Raw genomic sequence first — 22,629 nt, forward strand, 5'->3', positions numbered from 1 at the left:
ACCTGTTCATCCTGGCAGCTCCTAGGAAGGCAGGGTGGTCCAAAGCCAGGTGTCCTTCAGTCGGGTCATGGGGCCCTCGCCAAGCGAGCATTCTCTCCCCAGGCCCACTGAGAGATGGCCTCACCAAGGAGCCACGCTGGCTTTTTCCCTGAGCCTAGAGCAGGGTGTCCTGGTAACCATGGCTGCCCCCAGGGCCGGACAGACCTGAGTCTGTCTTTTCCTGCTATGCCCTCCCAGAACCTCCCACTCCATTGCCACACAAGAAGAGAGAGCTGTCACAATATTAAATACAAACTAGCCGATCAGGCCATCCATCTCAGCTTTGGCCGCAGGGTGGCGCTGGGCCGCCATGGCAGCAAGTCTCATTTTCCTTCAGCGGCCCATCCTGAGGCACAGCTGACAGCTCTCCCTGCATAACTGCGCCTGCCCACTTTTCCTCTACAGTTGCTGACAAATACTTAACTATTAGCTCTCTTGCTTTAAAAACAAAAATATGTAACTACCATCTCTCTCTTTAAAAGCAAAAAGCCATGATTTTGTATCATCACCTGATTTCTGTGGAGTAAACGGTAGGTACCCCCATGGCTGATTTGAAGCTACCAACGTGGTATCTTGAACATGGAGTCGGGAAGAGAAGGGCAGGCTCACACCGCTAGGTTGTATTTCCACCATCCAGACACAACAGACTGTCAACCTCAAAAACATAGATAATGGTCAAATTCAGTAAAGTAATTCAGAAAGGATAAGTTCTTAATAATTATTAACCTTACTTTTACTATAATAGTAAATTTACAAATGTAATTTTTAATAACGGCTATTGTTAAACCGACTCAGTGGAATTTGAGCAAACTCCAGGAGACAGTGGAGAACAGAGGTGCCTGGCGTGCTGCAGTCCATGGGGGGTTGCAGAGAGTCAGACACGAGGACTCTAGGCAGACTGCCACTGAGGTACCACTGTTGTGATCATACATTCAGCTATGCCTGCTCTCCCTTTTTCCTCATCTGCATACTACTGATACATGAAGGCTCAGAAGTTGAGGGGTTTACCTAGAGGAACAGAAACAGAAAAAAGAGGGCAAGGCTTCAATGCAGAAGGATCCCCTGGAGAGGCAACAGGGAGGAGTGACGTGGAGACACTCTTTGCCTCTCTGGTCCTCTGTTCTCATCCATCAGCTCAAGAAAAGCAGACTTAGCAGAGTGGGACAGATGTCTTTTATTGGTCTGACTGGCGTGACCAGCAGTAGGCCCCAGAAGAACTCCCCTGTCTGTCCTGGCTCCCCTGTTCCCTTCCCTGGAGTTCATGATTCAACCACAGGGAAGAAGGGTGGCAGGCAGAGCCAGGATAAAACATACAAGGATAAGATCTGAAAGGGGCTCCAGGCCATGCATAAAACATAAGGTTACTAGACCAACCAGATAAAATGTCCCTCGGGCAGAACAGTTTCCCAACACAGGCCCCTCGCCAGGAATGGCAGGGGTGAGAAGGAAGAGGTTCCTGAGAGGCTGCCTACTGTGCCCTTCGCGCCATCAGCATCTCCCGGATATTGTCCTCAGCTTCCTTCACACTCCGCTCCAGATAGGATTTTTTCTGCTGCAATATGAGAAGGAAACAAGGGTTAGGATCAGGGTGAATGTGCCAAGCTGACAGATGCTGCTTTTATGCCCGAGGGTTATGGCTTCTCTGTGACTAGTGACTTCCAGGAGCCTACTGTCTACTGACAGCCAGGTGTACACACCTGCCCCAGAGCGTTCCCCGACCCTGACGCCTGGGCACCGGGGAGGGTGTCGCTCAGTTCCGGAAGCAGAAGTGCTCTGTAGAAAGCAACAGCACTCTTCCCCCAGAAGGAAGCAGACTCTAAAAACAGGCGTCGTGGTACATGAAGTTACACCAGACAGACAAAGGCCAGGAAATTCCAGGACAAAGCTCTGGCCCCATAACAGACTGTCTCTCAAGGTTTTCCAAAGCCCAGGCCAGGCGCCTGTAGCTGTCGCTGCTGCAGAGCGGACAGCGTGCCCTCCGCTCTGTCCAGCACGACGGGAGACCGGCTGCCCCGCGGACTGAGAAGCTGTATCACACGGCTCACCGAAGCAGATGAGTCAGGATGAAATCTGTTTTTCTAATGAAACCACTGCCTGCCAGGAATCCAGGACAATGACACACTGAGTAAAACAGACCTTCTGGAAGTGTACCTCCTACCCCATCTGGGTCCTAAATTAAAAATCTCGACTTAGACAAAGAACTTCACTTTCAGGAGCCACATCTGGACCAGGATTACGAAAGATTAGTCAAAGGAAATGATGTCTGTGCGTTATTTGCCCCGTGGCCACCCCAGAAGCGTGGCTTCACCACTGGCCCCTGCCCTGAGGGCACACTGTGGCTCCGCCCACTGAACAGACATGACAGCAAGTCTCCCTTTTGGGGAGTGCTCAAAATAACCCCCTGCCAGGGCCCATGGGATGGAGCCACACTAGAGTCAGAGGTGCAGAGCCCTAGCCCAGAGGCAGCCACTGCCCCTCCCTCACCCCAGCAGCTGAGGGTTTTGACTGCTGAGGTGCCCAGATGACCCAGGGAAGCCAGGGGAGGGCGGCGGCAGAGGGCAGGTAAGCAGCCTGGTCTCAGGCCTTGCAAAGACCTGATCCCCAACCTCTGAAGCAGAAAAATGGAAATGAGGGCTTCTACTGCCCAGGGCCTTCACCATGAAACCTCTCTGGCACCCCTTTTCCATACCCCTGCCTCCAACTTCTCCCACTCTCTGTCCAGACATTTATTAAATGATACACTGGAAAGTACAGTTTCCTTTAGGTGCCGTGTGCTGAGGCAGCCACAATTTTAAGTATAGTTGATTCACAGTGCTGTGCCAATTTCCACTGCATGGCAGAATACCTCAGTACACACATGCATGTTCTCTTTCATATCCCTCCACCATGCCCCTCACAGGACATGGAGCACACTTCCCGGCTCTATACAGCAGGGCCCACCATTCATCCATCCTGTGTAACGCTCTGCATCTGCTAATCCCACAAATCTTTATCACAGTTCTTATGTGAACTTCTGGTTCCTGTTTGTCTCCGAACTTCAAATTTCTTGAAGGCCAGGAAGAGCCCTGTCTCTTTACCCATCTCGCATCCCTTCAACTTGCACTCAATTCCTTACAAAAGAACAAGATTTCCACAAAAACTCCTAGTGACCATGGTGATTCTATGGCCACAAGTGTGTTACTGCCAAGAAAATTTTGTGCACCACTAAACCTGGTACAGTCCTATCTATCACTGTGATATCAGAGTGGGAACTTAAAACTTCCTCTGATAAACAATCATTAGATTTACTTGTGAGTAAAAAAGGCAAATACTTAGTAACTCCTGACACACCGCTGAAGAATGTACATGTACCAGCTGTTGCATGGCAGCCAGAGATGTGCCATGCACCATCCGGGCACCTTTTGGGTCCCAGCCCGGTAAGGAATCCAAGGAAGAGGTGAGGCGAGCCAAGTGGGGTTCTAGCCCTGCAGTTCAGCCAGAGCTCAAGACCCACGTCTGCTGCATTTCATGTCCACCCACTTGCTGCCCCAATGAGCAAAACCATCAAACTGAACACCAGCAAGAGCCTTTCTCCCTACAGCCCCAGCCTCTGGCCAATCGAATCCAGGCTGTAACTCTCAACTTTAAAATTCTTTACTGTCACATCTCTTCCTTCAATCTTCCACTTCCAATTTCATTACTTTTTCATTATTTTTACTACTGCATATCCTAAAGTCTTCAAGTTTCAAAATAATGTAAAATGAACTTGTCTATCTTTTAATCTTCAGTTTACAGACTTACTGGACAATAAAGAATTTTTTTCATCCCAACAGATGGGGCATCTCTAGCATAGTCCTGCCTTCCAACTGTATTTCAGTTGTCTCATCCTCAAACACGCAAGCCCAGCAGACCCTCACAGTCAAACCTGTCCCAAAGCACATGAAATGGATTGAACTGTGTCTCACGAAAAGACATGAGGCAGTCCTGACCCCCGGTATGTGTCAATGTGACCTTATTCGGAAACAGGGTCTTTGCAGATGTAACCAGGTTAAGATGCGGGCACACTAGGTTAGGGCAGGCTCTATATCCAATGACTCCTGTCCTTGTAAGAAGGCCACACAAAGACTAAGGGACACAAGGGGGAGACGCCGTGCAGAGAGTGGGAGGTGCACCTCCAAGAGGAGGAAGGCCGAGGGTGGCCCACAACCACCATCAGCCAGACAGCAGGAAGGCATCTTCCCCAAACCCTTCACACGGAGCACAGCCTGCAACACCTGGATTCTGGACTTTCACCTTCCAGAATTGCAAAAAAAAAAAAAATCAATTTCTGTTGTTTTAAACCACCCAGTTTCTGGTAACTTGTTATGCGGCCCTAGGATACCAACACAGCACCTGAAGTGAAGGGTGCTCCCAGAGACAGAGTGTACCCCAAGGCTCTTGTGGACCATACCTTTCACCACACCGCATCACAGAGGCTTAGTTAAGGAGCCCTGAAAGTGAGACTGCTGGGGTTGTATGTATCTCAGAAATAATTGCTGTAGAATTGACCCAAATACAAATGAGACCATCAGAGAGAATGGATAAAATTAAGGAACCAATGATTAAGTTAAACTTTCTCTTCCTTGAATTTCCAGTTTAAAACCATTAGTCAAACCAGAAACTGTGTGGACCTGGCTCTTCCTCATTCCTGTAAATAACTCCATTTTCGCAACTCAAGGCAAAAACTTCAGTGTCATCCTTGAATTTTCTTTCTTTCACACCTGACATCCAATCAAACAACAAATCCTGCTAGCGCTATCTCAAAATATCTCCAGACTCTGACCTTAATCAAGAGCTTCCTAAGTGGTCTCCTTTCTTCTATCCTTGACCACCCCCTTCAGTTTCCTCACAGTGCCCAGAGTCATCTTTCAACATTTAAAACCTTCCAACAGCTTCCTGTCTCTCTCAAGAGGCAAAGGCCTTTCAAAGAGCCACGTACAGTCCTGCTCTAAGCTGACTCTCTGGCCTCCCCTCCCACGTCTCCTTCTCTCACTTCGGCTCCAGCCCCCTGGCCTCCAAGCTGTCCCACCGATCCACCAGCCATGCCCCTGCCTGTCCTTTGCCTTTGGTTCTCTCTGTGTAGGGCCCTTCTTCCCCAGACATCCGCACTACTTGTTCCTTCAGGTCTTTCTCAAATGTCACCTATGGAAATGCCTTCATGACCACGTGTGTAGCTCCATACTCTATTCTCCTCATTCTGTGATTGTCCTCCTTAGGACCTGTCCACCTGAAGGCGTGTATGTGTTTGTCTGTCTGTCTTCCCTATGAGAAGAAATGGTCCTTGAAGGCAAGACTCTGCTCATGACAGAGTCCCAGTGTCTAGAAGAATGGCTGGTTCATAACAGGAACTCAGTAGCTGAATAAACGAGGCCTTTCTGATTTCCTCGTATGCACACTCGGTTTTTGTTTCCCTCCCAATCTGAATGAATAAGGAATACCCACCAGAGGAAGCAAAGGCAGAAAATGATCATTCTCTTTCAAGGTGGTTCTCAGTTTCTGGCATTGCCCTCTAACCTCTGCCTCAAGAAATACACAGGTTTAAAACTCAGACCTCACTGTTACTGACACGGACATCAAAACCTTGCTCCCACAAACAGGCCCTATGTATGGGTCAAAGCCCTTATGCTTTAATTGGTTAACTTGTGAAACCATAATACAAACCATCCCCATTTCCCGCATCCGAGAGTCAGAAATCCTTGAGAAAGGGCTCCATATGTGATGTCTGTCAGGGCTGCTGTGCGTGACAAGGGCATAATGACTGCTGTGGAAACTCTAGGAGGCATTTTCAACCCCCACCTTCCATCCTGAGTCCTAGGAAGGCATTTGCTGGCCTCACTGCAGCACCTTTCTGCCTTACTGAGCACTCCCTCAGAACCCTTTCCGTAGGAAATTCTCTAGTGGCATCAAACCACAGGGCTCTGGGCGCAGCAACATTCTTGTGGGCCTTGTCCTGACGCAAAATTCTGAGCTTTCCTGTGGGGCTCAGCACAGCCAGGGAAATGACATTGTTGGCCTTCTTGCTCATCAGCGTGAAGTCCTTCTTTCCGGAGTCAGACTGAGGGCCTGGAGTTCATTCTCATCCTCTCACAGAGGAAAGAGGCTCAAGTCCTCTAGAACTTTTCTGACATGACACAATCTCTCAAATAGACTCCTGAGGTAATGCATCTTGTGACACTATCTCTATAGACTTTTCTTAGGAACATTGTTTTCCTCTCTTTCTCGAAAGTAATGCTTTTCCTGTCTGTCCTACCTTGGGGTATAGAAGTTTTTTCCTCTCTCCCTTTTTATTTTCCAACTTATCAAATGAGGCTTTAGACAATACCAAATTAAAAACTCAAGATATTCAATGATTCTCCTGTTCTCTCAGTTTGTGGAACTATAAAATGGTCAGAGGGGGCCAGTTGCCCATAATGGGGAAATTTAGCAAGAGGCCAGCATCTGAGGCTGAGAAGGCATGTATTGGCAGATGGGGTAAAACGTGAAGAGGGCAGGGAAACAAGAGGAAGAAGAGAAAAACAAAGGCCATGCAAGGGCACAATGAGAGAAGTCAGAAAGGGAAATGAGACAGGGATGGGCAGAGCTCTGAAAGTGCAAGTGCAACGAGAGTCTGCGTGGGTGAGGAGCACCAGAGGCAGAAAGGGCAGGCCAAACCTGACCAGGACCTGGAGATAAGAGACAAGTGATCCAAGGACACACGTCCACCTGTGAACTCATCTGCGTTTATCCACTTCACCATTAGGAAACAATGAGGCTGCAAGGTAACTGCTGAGCTACATATGGCCGGGAGATGAGCTCAAAGAACGAGAGAGCAATTTTAGGCATGGAGCAAGAGAATAAAAAGAAGCCTAAGAAGCGGTTACTGTCTCCATATCTTTTAGAAACTGCTTTCAAGACACCTTTCAGAAGTTCCTCTGCTGAAAGACAGGGACAAAAGACTTGGATTAGTTGAGCAATGACCTTTTTTTTCTCCCAGATGTTCTTTTAAAGAGAACATCTAAAGAGATTCTAACACAGCTACCATATGAGGCCAGACTCCCATATCCCACCTATGATCACATGGCTCAATCTACCCAAGGCAGAGCAAACTCAAGTTCCTTAGAGCAGAGATATACCAGGGTGGAGGCAGGGGGAGGAAAGGGGTCTTATTTCCTCCAAATAATAACATTTATTAGCATTTTAGTCCACCTAAAGTGTGTGATCTCTACCTACTATTACTCTCCCTACCACATCAGTTTCATTTAAGTCTCAGAGAAAGACCCGTACATTAGACAATGTGAGAAACAAAGAAAACAAGCTCACAGGTTAAGTGAAGAGCAAGGTCGGGCACCTGTTCCAATGCATGTGGCAAAGATCAGGCTTTAGCCAAAGAATCATTATGTTCACAGGCACCAAGCTTAAAGGGGGTAAGATAAGACAATGATCATGTTAAAGAGATATATAGCTAATGGAGGTAGGGAACTTGGCTCAAAGAATATTAAGCAGAGAAGGAATCCAATCACTAACTTAAATATCTAAAACAACGGCTCTTGAATTGTGGTCCCCTGACCAGCAGCACCATCAACACCTGGGAACTTATTAGAAATCCACGTTCTTAGGTCCCAATCCAGACCTACTGAATCAGCACCTCTAGAGATGGAGCCTGGCAATCTGTTTTCACAAGCCCTCCAGGTGATTCTGATGCACACTGAAGTTTGAGAACCTCCTTCAAAAATGGACTTCAGCAAACTCCTTCAATAAAGGGCTGCTGCTGCTGCTGCTAAGTCGCTTCAGTCGTGTCCGACTCTGTGTGACCCCATAGACGGCAGCCCACCAGGCTCCCCCATCCCTGGGATACTCCAGGCAAGAACACTAGAGTGGGTTGCCATTTCCTTCTTCAATACATGAAGGGCTAGAGAGTAAATATTTTAGGCTTTGTGGAACTGCCTCTGTCACACCTACTCAACTCTGCCACTGTAGTGCAAACGCAACATAAAAAATGTGTAAACAGGACTTCCCAGTGGCCCAGTGGTTAAGAATCCCTGGGCCGGGAAGATCCCACATGCTGATGGGCAACCAAGCCCGTGCGCCCCAACTACAGAAGCCCACACACTCTATAGAGCCGGTGCTCCGCAATGAGAGAAGCCACCACAATGAGAAGCCCACGCACCGCAACTAGAGAGTAGCTGCCACTTATCACAACTAAAGAAAGTCTGAGCACAGCAACAAAGACCCACCAGAACAGCCAAAAATAAAAAATTTTTAATGTGTAAACAGATGGGCTAGCTGTGTTCTAAAAACACAAAAACAAGAAGCAAGCCAGATCTAGCCAGCAAGGTTTGCCAACTTTTCTTCTTTAAAAAACGAGGGAGCCTTAACAAGGTAGAACTGAATCCAGCAAGCAGAGATTTTAACTTTCAATGAAAGCTGCCTAATAAAAGCATAAATCTCCATCCATCCAGCCTTCCATTCATTCATCAAGCCTACTGCCAAACCATTTTCTTTTTTCCTCCTTGAAGTCTGTGGCATCACAGTGTGCCATCCTCTTCTCCCCTCCTTGCTGCCGCAATCTACCAGTAGTCTGGGTGCGGCCCCTCATTCATCAATGGCTCACCGTCTCCCTCTCCACCACAGCTACACCGCTCAAGGTGACTTCAACAAGAGTGGAGATGATCCATTTAATACTATGACCTTCTCTCCCCTCTCACAATTTTTACTTTACCCCACCTGAGTCACCCAGGCCATAGTCATACCCCAGAGATACTGACACCAGTAACTGTACCTCCTCCAGAATTTCAATTTCACCATCACCACTTCATATTTTTCCAGATCATTTTGATCTGATAACTCTCCCTCCAGCACTTCTTCAACCTCATCACTCAACAAATTCTTCATTATCCACTCTACTTCCAGGACTTTCTCCCCTCCCACCCAGCTCAGCTTCCACAGTCAATCATTTATATTTATTCCCCTTCTGAACTCCCTTTTGCCCCCTCTCTCCCTCTGTTGCACTCCCCTGGCAAAATACTAACAAACCAAGCTAATCCAACCATCCATCTACTCCACGTTTGTACCCGACTAGCTGAACGTAGCTGGAGAAAAACACGGAACTGTGCTACACAGTTTCACCTAAATTCAAGACCATGAATTTCAGCACTCACCCAGCGTCCAGAAGCTCTATTAAATTTCCTTAACATATTAACTTCTCTGCTCTCCCAAATAACTATTTCATGCTTTCCTATCTCCTCAAATTTCCTATACTCTTTCTTCCTCTGTCATTCCCAGCTCAGAGAGAACAGAAGCAATCTGAGGAGAATTCTCTCTTTTCACTACCAAATCCATCACCTGACTTACACCTATACATATACTCTCTTTCTCCATGTTGGAGACACTCCAAAATGGACACGTGTCTCTGTTTTTATAAAAACACAATTCTACTTTGGGGTTGAATCCATCCCCTTTTCAAAATTTTCACTCCTAGTTATCCTTTTTCTTTCTTCTTAATCTTCAACTTCTCTTTCTCTGCAAGGTAACTATTGGTAAGGCAAGTCACACACCCAACACACAACCACACTTTTCTTGACCTCACATTCCCCTGTAAGTACTGTCTCCTTTCTCTCCTCTCCGTCTTGCAAAACCTCCTGAACTAACTGTTCAGCAGCTGCCTTCACTTCCTCACCTTCGCATTATCTCTTAAAACCTCTCCAATCACGCTTCCCATCTACTCTACTGAACTGAATGAAGTCCAGGTCACCAATGATCTCTATGTCACCCAAAGCAGTGGCTACTCTCTGTTCTCTTCTTACTCAACCTGTTCATTCTTACTCATCAACTGCATTCAACACAATTCTTGAAATAACTTCCTCTCTTAGCTTTCATGATACCACACTCCTATCTTTCTCCTACTACTGGCTACTCCTTCTAAGCTCTCTTTTGCTGACTACTTCTCTGCTCAACTTCAAAATGTTGGTATTTTCTGGGAAGCTGTCCTTAACTTCTCTTCTCTTCATCACTCTCTCTTAGAAACCCTCTACTCTCAGCTTTAAACATCATTATGATTCCCAAATCTGTATCTCCAACCCAGACTCCCCTTAATTCCAGATTTACACATCAAATTGCTTATAAAACATATCTTCCTGGTTGTCAAACCCAAAATTAACATGTCTAAAATAAGCACAATTGATTTATACATTCAATTGCTCAATTTAAAAACCAGAGAAACAAAAAAATACAGAAGCCACTCTTTTCTTCTCTTTTCCTTGAACCCAATATCCCCTCTTCCATCCACCCATCAGTCTTAACTTACTTCCAAAGATATCCCCAAACCATCCTCTTCTTTCTATCCAGCACCACAGCTACCATCCTAGCTCAAGCCTCTATCATCCTCGCCTGGATGTTTGTCATGGATATTTTAACAAGTAAATCAGGGTTACTTTCTGCTCAAAACCCTTGAATGTCTTCCCATTACACTTCAAATAAAATCTGAACTCTTCACCCCAGGAGTAAGGCCCTGCATCATTTGGTCCATACTAACCACGCCAACCTTATTACAACACTTTCCTTTTCTCACTTGCTTAAACAATTCAAAATGTTTTCTAACAAGACATTTGTATCATCTGTGCCCTCCACCTGGAATGTTCTTCCTTTGCATACTTTTAAGTGGCTGGCTGTTTCCTCTCATGCAGACCTCAGCTGAAATTTCATCTTTTCTGAGAGGCCTGCCCAACAGCTCTCTAAAACATCACTTTACTACGTGTTTTCTTGCTTACATTGTCTTCTTGCTTATATTGTCACTGTCTATATCTGAATATGAGTTTCATAAAAGTAGGGATCTTCTCTGATGTGATTAATCCTTCATCCTCAGTATCAAGAAGTGACACATAATTTAACCAATATTTATTGGGCACTCAATGCATGTTACACCCGAAGAGCACTGGGCTTAGAGCAGTGAACAAGTCACACACTTATTCACAGAGGTCACACTGTTGCTGGACACACAGACATTTAATCACCATTGCAATAAGGGCTCTGAGGGGAAACCACAGTGTCTAAGAGAGGAAGGGGCTTCCCTGATGGCTCAGCAGTGAAGAATCTGCCTGCAATGCAGGATATGTGAGTTTGATTCCTGGGTTGGGAAGATCTCCTGAAGGAGGAAATTAGTAACCCACTCCAGTATTCTTGTCTGGGAAACCCCATGGACCGAGGAGCTTGGTGGACTACGGTCCAAAGGGTCGCAAAGAGTCAGACACGACTGAGTGTCTGAGCATGTTAACACAGGAAACACCTGGTATAATCAAGGAAATCACAGAAGCACTTTTGAATAAGCTATGAAGGATGAATGAAAATTAAGTGGAGAGGTTAGCAGGGGGAGAGAGCAATTCCAGGCAAATGGAGCAGCATGTGCAAAGGTCAAATGAAGCAAGACACGTCTGGGAACTAAATGACAGCAAGTGAGGCTGAAGTACTGAAGAGGGAGGGAGGGATAGATAAGACAGAAGGATAAGGCTGGTGAGGTTGAGTCAGATCACAGAGGGTCAAAAGCCATATTAAAGATCTTAAAGATGATGAAAAGCCACTGGGTCTTAAGACAGAGTGACAAAAATCAAATTTCCACTGGAAACAAAAACTACTCTGGCTGCAACACAGAGAATGAGCTAGAGCAAGGCTTCCTGCAGAAAGCCCGGTGAGTAATGAAAGGGTAACAGATGTATCCATGATATTGATCCCTTTAGTCCCTGGAGTAGCCAAAGGGCCCCCCACCTCCCCTGGGCAGTTGCTGCCACCTTCAGCACCCTCTGTCCACTTATCCCAGTGAACCATGCAAATACTATTCTCTAGGTGCTGTGATGTGAAAAGGGTTGGGAAGTACGTGGTTAGAGAATACAAGTGTGAATGCTGAGAAACCTATTAGGAAGCCATTGTAATAATCTTGGAAAGAGATGACAGTATCTTAGTGATGGCAATGGAGCTAGAGAAGAACATATTTAAGAAATATTTAAGAGAAAAGCTATCAGAGGACTTCACCATAACCTTCATTATTAATCAGAAGGGGGGAGCGGTGTCAAGAACACCTCCCAAGGGGATCAGGTTTGGAAGGAAAGATTCTAAGTTTAATTTTAGACTTGCCGAGTTTAAGGTACTTGTGAAACATCTAAGTGAGATGTGAAAAGAAAACTAGATTGCATCCCTGAAGTTCACAGAAGTCTGGGCTAGAGATACAAGTTTACATACAGGTACTTGAAGCCATGAGAATGATTGGAATTCTTTGAGAAAGAACTCAGAATACAAGGACTTAGCCTTATAGGAAGTCAACGTTTAGGAAGAATCAAAGGAAGAAGAGGCACCAGCCAGTAATATCTAAAGAGGAGGGGCACTGTTTCATAAAAACCAAGAGAAGAGTGGTTCAGGAAAAAAGGATGAGATGACTAGAAATCACTGCTGCTGCTGCTATTGCTGCTAAGTCACTTCAGTCGTGTCCAACTCTGTGCGACCCCATAGATGGCAGCCCACCAGGCTCCCCCGTCCCTGGGATTCTCCAGGCAAGAACACTGGAGTGGGTTGCCATTGCTTTCTCCAATGCATGAAAGTGAAAAGTGAAAGTGAAGTCACTCAGTCATGTCCGACTTTTAGCGACCCCATGGACTGCAGCCCACCAGGCTTCTCCGTCCATGGGACTCTCCAAGCAAGAGTACTGGAGTGGGGTGCCATCGCCTTCTCTGAGAAATCACTGGATGTGTTCAAGTAGGAACCACGACAACACATCAGAAATGTTGAGGGCAGTGGGGGGAGTGTTCCATCAAGTGGCCTCTGGAATATCTTCCAACTTTAAAACGTCCGGGAATCCCAGGGACAGGGGAGCCTGGTGGGCTGCCGTCTACGGGGTCGCACAGAGCCAGAGACGACTGAAGTGACTTAGCAGCAGGAAATTTCCTGGCAGTCCAGTGGTTAGGACTCCTCACTCTCACTGCTGAGGGCCTGGATTCAATCCCTGGCCTAGGAACTAAGATCCCACAAGCCAAGCAGCACAGCCAAAAAAACTGAAAATAAAAATTCAAAGTCTATAGCTCTTTGAGACCTGACCCTAAAACTTCATGAAGGGAAACCACCTGGTATTTTAATTGTCACAGATGAGCCCTAAGAGTACGTTAAGTGTCAGGACAAATTAATTTTACCTCTTAACTTCAAAGGAGACACTGGGCTTCACATAGGTCTAAAACAAGAGTTGTAGAGTATCAGTACACCCAAGGAAATTATTAGAAGGGCCGAATTGCTATATTCAGGAAATAAACACACAAAGAAAATATCCTTCAGAGATCACGTAATGCCACAACTGAGAACTGTGTGTTGTACAAATCTCATAACAGTATGCTAAACATGGTAAGTGTTTGATTCAGGGCCTGCAGGAAAGAGATCAGAAAAACGATGGGCAAACACAACTACCAATATCACAACCCTGGGGTCTCTGATTCCTTAGAGCCCAACTAGAACATTATTCTAAGTTTCATCATATTTGAAAAATAAATGTACACAGTACATAATAAATAAGTCTCATGAAAACAAGTTTTACAAAAGGAAATTTTCTAATATGCATTAGTTTCTTCTGCTTCTCCAGGGTCAGAAAGCCTGACCTATCAACAGAACTATCGAAACTATCCAAGTCTTCCAAATGACCAAATAAAACAAGTTTTACTATTTCAGTTTGTCTTTAGTTTGCCCTCTTACGAGAAGAGCAAGAGGATCAAATCAACAGTGTTTACTATGGAGTTTGGCCTGTAGGCATGGTAAAGGGTTAGGTGAACAAAGGTGTGCCTTCTCAGAGCGGAAGTAAGGGCAACACCTTGCATTCTTAGAAGTGGAGGTGTAACTGACTCACCTGTGTTGGCAAGACTAACATGCAAATATGTGTGGCAAAAGCCAGAAGTCAGTCTGATTCTACTCTTTGCTCCAAGCAAGTTAAGAATTTCTATTTTCTTACAACTCAACAACAAAAGATACACAACCCAGTTAAAAAACAAGCAAGGGACCCTCAAGTAGACATTCTCCAAGGAAGATATATTAGTGGCCGATAAGCACATGAAAAGATGTTCAACATCATTATTCACTGGGGAAATGCAAACAAAACCACGATGTGATACTATTTTATACCCACTAATATGGTTACAATCAAAAATGGAAAATAAGTGTTAATGAAGACACAGAGAAATCAGAACCCTCATATATGATGGTGGGAAATGTAAAATGATGCAGCTGCTATGGAAAACAATTTAGTAGATACTCAAGAAATTGAAAAGACAAAATAACCATCAGACCCAGCAATTCCACTCCTAGGTATATATCCAAGTAAGAAAAATGAAGACAGGTGTAGTACCAGAAACTTGTGATTGTTAGTAGCATTACTCATAATAGCCCAAAAGTAGGAACCACCCAAATGTCTATCAGTTGATAAGCAGATAAACTAAATGTAGTATATATCCATATAACTGAATATTATTCAGCCATAAAAGGAAAGAAGTACTGATACATGTTACAACACAGATGAACTTTGAAAACACTAAGCTAAGTGAAAGAAGCCAGACTCAGAAAGCCACATACTGTGTGATCCATTTATACAAATATCCAGAACAGGCAAATCTACAAAGACAGAAAATAGATGAATGATTACCAGGTGCTGGGGGAAGGGGAAATGGGAAGCAAATGCTTAATGATTAACGGGTTTCTTCTGGGGGGTGATGAACATGTTCTAGAATTAGAAAATAATAAGGCTGTGTTTAAAAACAGGCATAGCAATCTAAGTTCCGAATGAATTATTTTCAGAGCAAATTAGTCTTTACTCCACCCAGAGGCTGACAGTAACACATACACAAACCAGGCAGGATAAAATAAACTGATGTATTAATTTCTGAAAATTAATGTTATCAGCAGAAGCATTAACATTTCATGAGTTTATAAGGTACTCTGGGAGAGACTATGGACAAACAAAGGCAAGGAAACTTCTATGTGATCACAATATTACTTTCCAATCGAGTAACATATTTATACAACTAAAAAAATAGAGATATGGCAACTGGAAACCCATAAAAGGACCAGGAGACAGTGAAAACAAGTAAGAGCTCAAAGCCACTAAAAGCACAGATGCATGACTCATGGGCACCTCCTCTGCTGATTTGTACAGGTCATCAGAGGGCAGAACCAGAGAACTACAAACTCACTCTAACACCAAAGGGTTATTTTATAAAGCTTTCAAAAAACCTCAGCTTTCTTTTTACTCAGAAAGAGAAAAGGGAAACTGATAGTTACACCTGTTCATGTCACCAAGAAATCACTGCTCTCTAACTCTGAGCTAAACCTCTAGGTCGGACAAGCAGCCCAAGGCCTTGGCTCATTGCTCTGAGGGCACTGGAAAGTCAGGTCACATTGCCCAGTGACATTTCTCCATCCAGGCTGATAAAGGGGCTCGTATCATGATGAAATCACTCCACAGACCAGACGTCGCAGCTGCCACTTGTCCCAACTCCACACCCACCCATGTTACCATGGAACTGGTACAAACAGAATGGAATTGAACATGCTATTAGCTCTGATCTAAGTAGCTGACATAAGACCAATTAAATTTATAATGACACTGGAGTAATAAAGAGCACTTGGCACACTTCTCTTTGCAAACATGATTCAAGGGGTGGTTTTTCTTTTGCCCTTCCTTCAATTTCCAGACACAAGGCCACTTAGAACCCACTTTATCTCTTTACTCAAAGAGTTGGTGTTTAGGGATTTATAATTTTATAAGAAAAGGACCACTAACATTAGAGGACCCAGCTACTAGAAGTATCCAACCATGGCAGAGGAACCCTCATTTCTTTCACAGCAAAAGTGGTTGGAAATGAGAATCTGGAATCCTGGGTTCCCACTAAGGCCTGCCCTCTCTTTCTCATCAATTCTGATTCTGGCTCTGTGAAGGACATGTGATCTCCATTTCTAAAACACTGGCAGAGGCCAGCTAGTTTCAATCAGTTCAGTCACTCGGTCGTGTCTGACTTTTGCAACCCCCAAAGACTGCAGCACGCCAGGCTTCCCTGTCCATCACCAACTCCTGGAACCTACTCAAACTCATGTCCATTGCATCGGTGATGCCATCCAACCATCTCATCCTTTGTCATCCCCTTCTCCTCCCGCCTTCAATCCCGCCCAGCTAGTTTAGGAGATGGCTTCACCACAGAATCCCTGGCCATTAGGAAGTGAGAGCAGGAGATCTCACCAACCTGTTGGCACTTACATCCTTGAGCCCACTGACTAGCCTTAACATGTCTGTATTTATGCTACATGTGAAAGGAGTCATCGGGTCCCTTGCCCACATTTACATGTATACACTAAAGCTATCAACAATGGATCCTTTGAATAAAATACAGAAAGTTACATATTCTTATAGAATACCCTACAGCAAACTGAATAAATTACATATACTTATTAGTGTGAACAGAACTCAAAAAAAGGCAAGTTAAAAAAAAGAAAAAAAAGAAAAAAAAAAGGCAAGTTACTTAAAGACATGAACAATATAATGTCATTTGTTGACTATAGGATGTTATGAAACATGGCTTGGAAAGTTATACCTAATAGCTCAGAGTAGTTTCTCCTAGTTAGTGCGAATGAAACGAATGTATAGCCAGGAGGCAAGTTACAAAGCAGACTTCAATTTCATTAGTATGGTTTTATTTTTGTAAAAAAACAAAAATAAATAAACATTATCGTATGCTAACATTTGTTAGCTCTGGGTGATGAGTACACAGGTGTTTGTTGTGTTAGTTTTGTACATTTGTGTGCCTTTATTTTTTTCCCAATTAAAAGGAAACTTTTATCTTATAAGCATGTGGTGGCAAAATGCTCCATCAGTAAATAGTTACTGAGCACCCATCATATGCAGGTAACAAAACCCTGCATTTACCAAGTAGTTAATGGGTGCCAGCCACCAAGTGATTTGTCTGTATCATGTTATGAGGTAGGTACTTCCTATAAGAATGAAGAAATGCTGATTCTCTTCACCTCCAGTTTTCACCAGCTATCCATCCTGGTCTCCCCAATCTACTCTCAGGAAGACTACTGGCTTTTCTGACTGGTGTGTTTAGGAAAAGGAACTATGGCTTGGCTCCTGCCACTTTGCCAGGATTTGCCTGCTTGCAGAAGGTACATATTTTCCTCATAAATTTAACAGATATATTCTCCCTGCCTCTGCAGAGAGAGACCTGTGCTTGTCCCAAACTTCCAGAGATTTGCTGGGTAACTTAATTCTGGATCAGTATTAGAAATCATTATTACTGCTGCACACCTAAGACACATCCTTCAACCTAATCTTCACCAGTAATAACAGATGGTGACTGCAGCCATGAAATTAAAAGACGCTTACTCCTTGGAAGGAAAGTTATGACCAACCTAGATAGCATATTCAAAAGCAGAGACATTATTTTGCCAACAAAGGTCCGTCTAGTCAAGGCTATGGTTTTTCCTGTGGTCATGTATGGGTGTGAGAGTTGGACTGTGAAGAAGGCTGAGCGCCGAAGAATTGATGCTTTTGAACTGTGGTGTTGGAGAAGACTCTTGAGAGTCCCTTGGACTGCAAGGAGATCCAACCAGTCCATTCTGAAGGAGATCAGCCCTGGGATTTCTTTGGAAGGAATGATGTTAAAGCTGAAACTCCAGTACTTTGGCCACCTCATGCGAAGAGTTGACTCATTGGAAAAGACTGATGCTGGGAGGGATTGGGGGCAGGAGAAAAAGGGGATGACAGAGGATGAGATGGCTGGATGGCATCATTGACTTGATGGACGTGAGTCTGGGTGAACTCCGGGAGTTGGTGATGGACAGGGAGGCCTGGCGTGCTGCAATTCATGGGGTCGCAAAGAGTCAGACACGACTGAGCGACTGATCTGATATTTTAAATTTTCATATCAATATGCCCAACTTTCAGTTGATTCCATACTTAAACAGGAAATAAGAGGGTTATTTACTGTCCTTATCTATCAACCCTGCTGTTGTTGCTATTTTATAGAAAAGTATATTCAGGCTTAGAGACACTAAGTAATTTACCCAAGGTGATAGTATGTGGGAGAGTTAGAGTTCAAATTCATATTTACTGATTCCAGAGTTCATCTTCTTAATAATTATGTCAAGGCATTATGCTGTGCTTATCAGAGCCAAGAAAAGCAGTGCCAATTACTTGCTAAGAATTTGTAAGGGGAACTCAAAAAATATTCTAAAGGTTGAAGTATTTCTTAATACACACTGAAAGAGGGCAGGAAACTGCACGTTTGTATATGCATGTGTGTTGAGTGTATATAAACACCAGTGAAAGTACTGTATTATAAAATCCTTTTAGGGAACTTTTACCCTTCAGCACTGGCAGGCACGCTTGCTTCCACCCATGCAAGCACACTCCTCCATCAGGTCTCACCCAAGAAACCAGACACACACAGGCAGTGTTATAACCTCCTGTGCTTTAAAGGAGCTATGCTGCACCACTCCCTGCAGTGCAGCCCCCAGAGTCCGGTCAGCTCTGAGATTAACTAGATGTCGGTCTCTACATTCTGCAATGTCTCCCCAGAGAAAGCAAATTGTCCTTCAACAGACCAGGCCTGCCCAGCTCCAGGTCAGTGCTAATGAGAGAAGGTCACAAAGCCGTAGAAACTTAGGGCTAACTGGGCTGACAGTGACTGCTGCAGCACAAAACCAGGGGCCCGCACAGCCCCCTAACCATGGAGGAAGCCGGTCTCATCACTGCAGCTTGGCCCCTTCACAGCAGAGGCTTGCCCATGGGGGTGCTCACTCAGTTCTCTGAATTCACACTGCACACAGTCCACACCTCTGTACAGAGCTTTTACATCCCGCTGCAGCGCCCTTGGTTCAGTACATGACCTTTTTTATACCTCCTATAAGCAGCTACCTTTTCTCCTTAGTTGATCTAATCCAGTTCTATGACTTTACATGCCACCTATAAACTGACAATTTATAGACAATTCTCAATTTTATTTCACTAGCCTGGAGTTCCAGATTCCTATTTCCAACTGTCTATTCAACATTTCTACTTGGGTGTCTAACAGTATCTCAAAGGTTAACAAGGCCCAAAACAAACTTTCAATTTGCTTTTAAAATTACTTTTGAAACTGGAAAATTGACTAAGAAATACTGATCTATGAATTATCAACAGCATGTATGTTCCCATAAACACACGGAATCCCTGTGAAGCCCATCATACATGGAGTGCTGTGTGGAAACCAGAGTGAATGAAGAGCATTGCACTGGAAACAACTACTCACCCAGAACAAGGAGAACTTAAAATGAGTATACACCATACTGATTTCATTCATTTTAGCCTCCACTTCTTTCCCTTAGGCCTTTCCAGCTTCGTTTCTCACTTTAACTCTCCATTCTACCTCTACTTTCAGACTTCTGGTCATAGCATTTTTTTGCTTTGAAATGCTGACCCCCCTGAACCAATCCTATGTATTAATAATAAAATTCTAATTGATCTTCAAGGCCCAGCTAAAATGCCTCCTTCTCTCATGAACCCAATCCAGATCTCTACAACAGGTGATGAGTGATATATGTGGGAGAAAGGAGGTATGATTCTTTTGTAACAGGTTCAAAACCTTCAGTCTCTTTCATCCCTACACTCAGTTTGTTTTGGCTCTACCTTAGAATATATCCAGATTCTGATCATCTCCACTGCCACCACCATGGTCCAAGCCACCATCAATCTTAATGCAACAGCCTCCTGACAAGTCTCCTTGCTCCCACACTTACTCTCCATAATCTATTCTCACCAAAGCATCCAGAATGGTGAAATTTAAAATGTAAATGTAAATCAGATAATATCATTCCTCTGGCTCAAAACCCTCCCAAAACTCCCAACTTCAGACCATAATACAAAATCCTTAATATGGCCTACAAAGCCCTATATAATCTATTCCCTGATACCTCTCTGATTTCATCTCCTACTATTCTTGCTCACTCAGCTCCAGCTGACATGGCCTCCTTGCTGTTCCCACAACTCATCAAATATGCTCTCACCTCCAGCGTTTTTATACTCGCTGTTCCCTCTGCTTGGAACCCTCTTCTCCGAGATGTACTCACAGCTTGCTCTCTTACTCTCTTCAGGTCTCTCTGCTCAAATATCACCTTGTCAGAGAAACCCTCCCTGTCAGCACTACGTAAGACAGCATATATATCTCTCACCATTCTCTCTTTATCCTGTGTTGTTTGTCTTTCTAACATTTATCAGTTATTTATTATCTGTCCCCTCACTCCCATTCTCCAGAATATAAGTTCCATGCCATCAGGGTCTTTGCTAATTATGTCTTCTTTGCCTATAATAGTGCATGGCACACAGTATTACAATAGACTGTACATTTCTTGATGTATAAAAATAAGAACAAAAAACCTCCATAGTTAGTCAAAACACCAAAGTATACTGTATAATCAAGACACCCAGCAAACATTTAATGATGCATTTTTTTTTTACATGCATACACTTCTTCTGGCCAACTTATTATTGGCCAGAGTCTTAGCTCATGAATCTTAGAATTGTTCACCCAGCTGGCACTAGTGGTAAAGAATCTGTGCCAATGCCGGAGACAGAAGAGATACAGGTTTGCTCCCTGGGTCTGGAAGATCCCCTGGAGGAAGAAATGACAACCCACTCCAGCATTTTTGCCTAGAAAATCTCACAGACAGAGGTACCTGGCAGGCTACAATCCATGGGGTCACAAAGAGGTGGACAGGACTGAGGGCACACACAGCCCAAAGGAAGGAACATCCACTGTAGGTGGGAAACTCAAACCCTGATACTGAAAGCATCAACACTTAAAAATTAAGGCAGCTGACATTTTACAATTAATTTCAAAACTTGATCCATTTCAAGGATCAACTCTAGTACCAGAAGCTCCTCTTCCTCTTATGTTTTCCATCACCATCTACCTTTTATTTCCCTCTCATGCCTTCTCTAAAGAGATAAAGACACTAAGCCTGCCTTAATGAAGGATCTGAATTTGAACCTCAAAAATCCAGAAGTGCAAAGTGATTTTTTTTTTATAAATTTCTAGAGCTGATTAAACTTGGCCATAAATGATATCAATCTTGAGCTACTTGTAAAGGTTTTAAGTGCTGCCATACATGTCATTCCACATGAATCACAAGACTTCATCATCAACTATATAGCACAGGTAGTGCTGAAGACTGTGCTCTAAATTATATCTCTAAGACCCTTTAGTTCAGTTAAAATGATTATGTGTTTCATTAAATTAGGCAGTAAGGCAGGCTGGTGACTTAAGAAATGCCTAAAAGGAATAAGCATTCCCAAAGCTTGCAGTGTCCAACCGCTCAGATTTCAAAGCTTTAGGTAAATATCAGGATCTTCATTAAAAACAGGCTTTCCCAAGATACTCCTTAGCAAGAATCTCTAATAAAAGCAATCCATTCTTTCTTTGGCAGTAAAGTGGCCAGATTCAAACCAAAACAAAACACACACAGAAAAAAACAAAACAATTATTACACAAAGGGATTTCTGGATAGGACTTCAGATGCAAAAATCAATAAGCAACTTCAGAATATAAAAATCAATAAATGCTCAGGTGAGTCAACAAAGAATGTGGAATACCAGAAATATAACTGCAAATTTGCTTCCAATTTTCACACACTCTACTGCTGGTAAATGCATAACAGGGGACAGGAAAGACACTTAACTCATTCCTTCAGTCATCATCAATTCCTGGGTGGGGAGACCCCCTGCAAAAGGGATAGGCTACCCAACTCCAATATTCTTGGGCTTCCCTTGTGGCTCAGCTGGTAAAGAATCCACCTGAAATGTGGGAGACCTCGGTTTGATCCCTGGGTTGGGAAGATCTCCTGGAGGACAGGAAGGCTACCCACACTCCAGTATTCTGGCCTGAAAAATTCCATGGACTGTATAGTCCACAGGGTCGCAAAGATTCAAACACAAATGAGCGACTTTCACTTCAGTGATCTTCAATAGCTTTACTAACAAGTACTAGATTGCTTTCATTCCAATCCCAAAGAAAGGCAATGCCAAAGAATGCTCAAACTACCGCACAATTGCACTCATCTCACATGCTACTAAAGTAATGCTTAAAATTTCTTCAAGCCAGGCTTCAGCAACACGTGAACCGTGAACTTCCTGATGTTCAAGCTGGTTTTAGAAAAGGCAGAGGAACCAGAGATCAAATTGCCAACATCCACTGGATCATGGAAAAAGCAAGAGAGTTCCAGAAAAAATCTATTTCTGCTTTATTGACTATGCCAAAGCCTTTGACTGTGTGGATCACAATAAACTGTGGAAAATTCTGAAAGAGATGGGAATACCAGACCACCTGACCTGCCTCTTGAGAAACCTATATGCAGGTCAGGAATCAACAGTTAGAACTGGACATGGAACAACAGACTGGTTCCAAATAGGAAAAGGAGTACGTCAAGGCTGTATACTGTCACCCTGCTTATTTAACTTATATGCAGAGTACATCTTGAGAAACGCTGAGCTGGAGGAAACACAAGCTGAAATCAAGACTGCCAGGACAAATATCAATAACCTCAGATATG

General features: G+C 43.9%; 1 protein-coding gene across 1 annotated transcript in view; it reads right to left on the reverse strand.

The window, feature by feature from the left end:
• Positions 1-1,193: 1,193 nt before the first annotated feature.
• PFDN1 (prefoldin subunit 1) overlaps positions 1,194-22,629 on the reverse strand; it is a 74,352-nt gene continuing 52,916 nt past the window's right edge. The window contains exon 4 of the mRNA XM_005900186.3: positions 1,194-1,591. Within this exon, the coding sequence (XP_005900248.1) occupies positions 1,508-1,591 (84 nt within the window). The 3' untranslated portion in view covers positions 1,194-1,507. The remainder of the gene's footprint in view (positions 1,592-22,629) is intronic.

This window comes from Bos mutus, chromosome 7, assembly GCF_027580195.1.
Source record: "Bos mutus isolate GX-2022 chromosome 7, NWIPB_WYAK_1.1, whole genome shotgun sequence".
Taxonomy (NCBI): Eukaryota; Metazoa; Chordata; class Mammalia; order Artiodactyla; family Bovidae; genus Bos; species Bos mutus.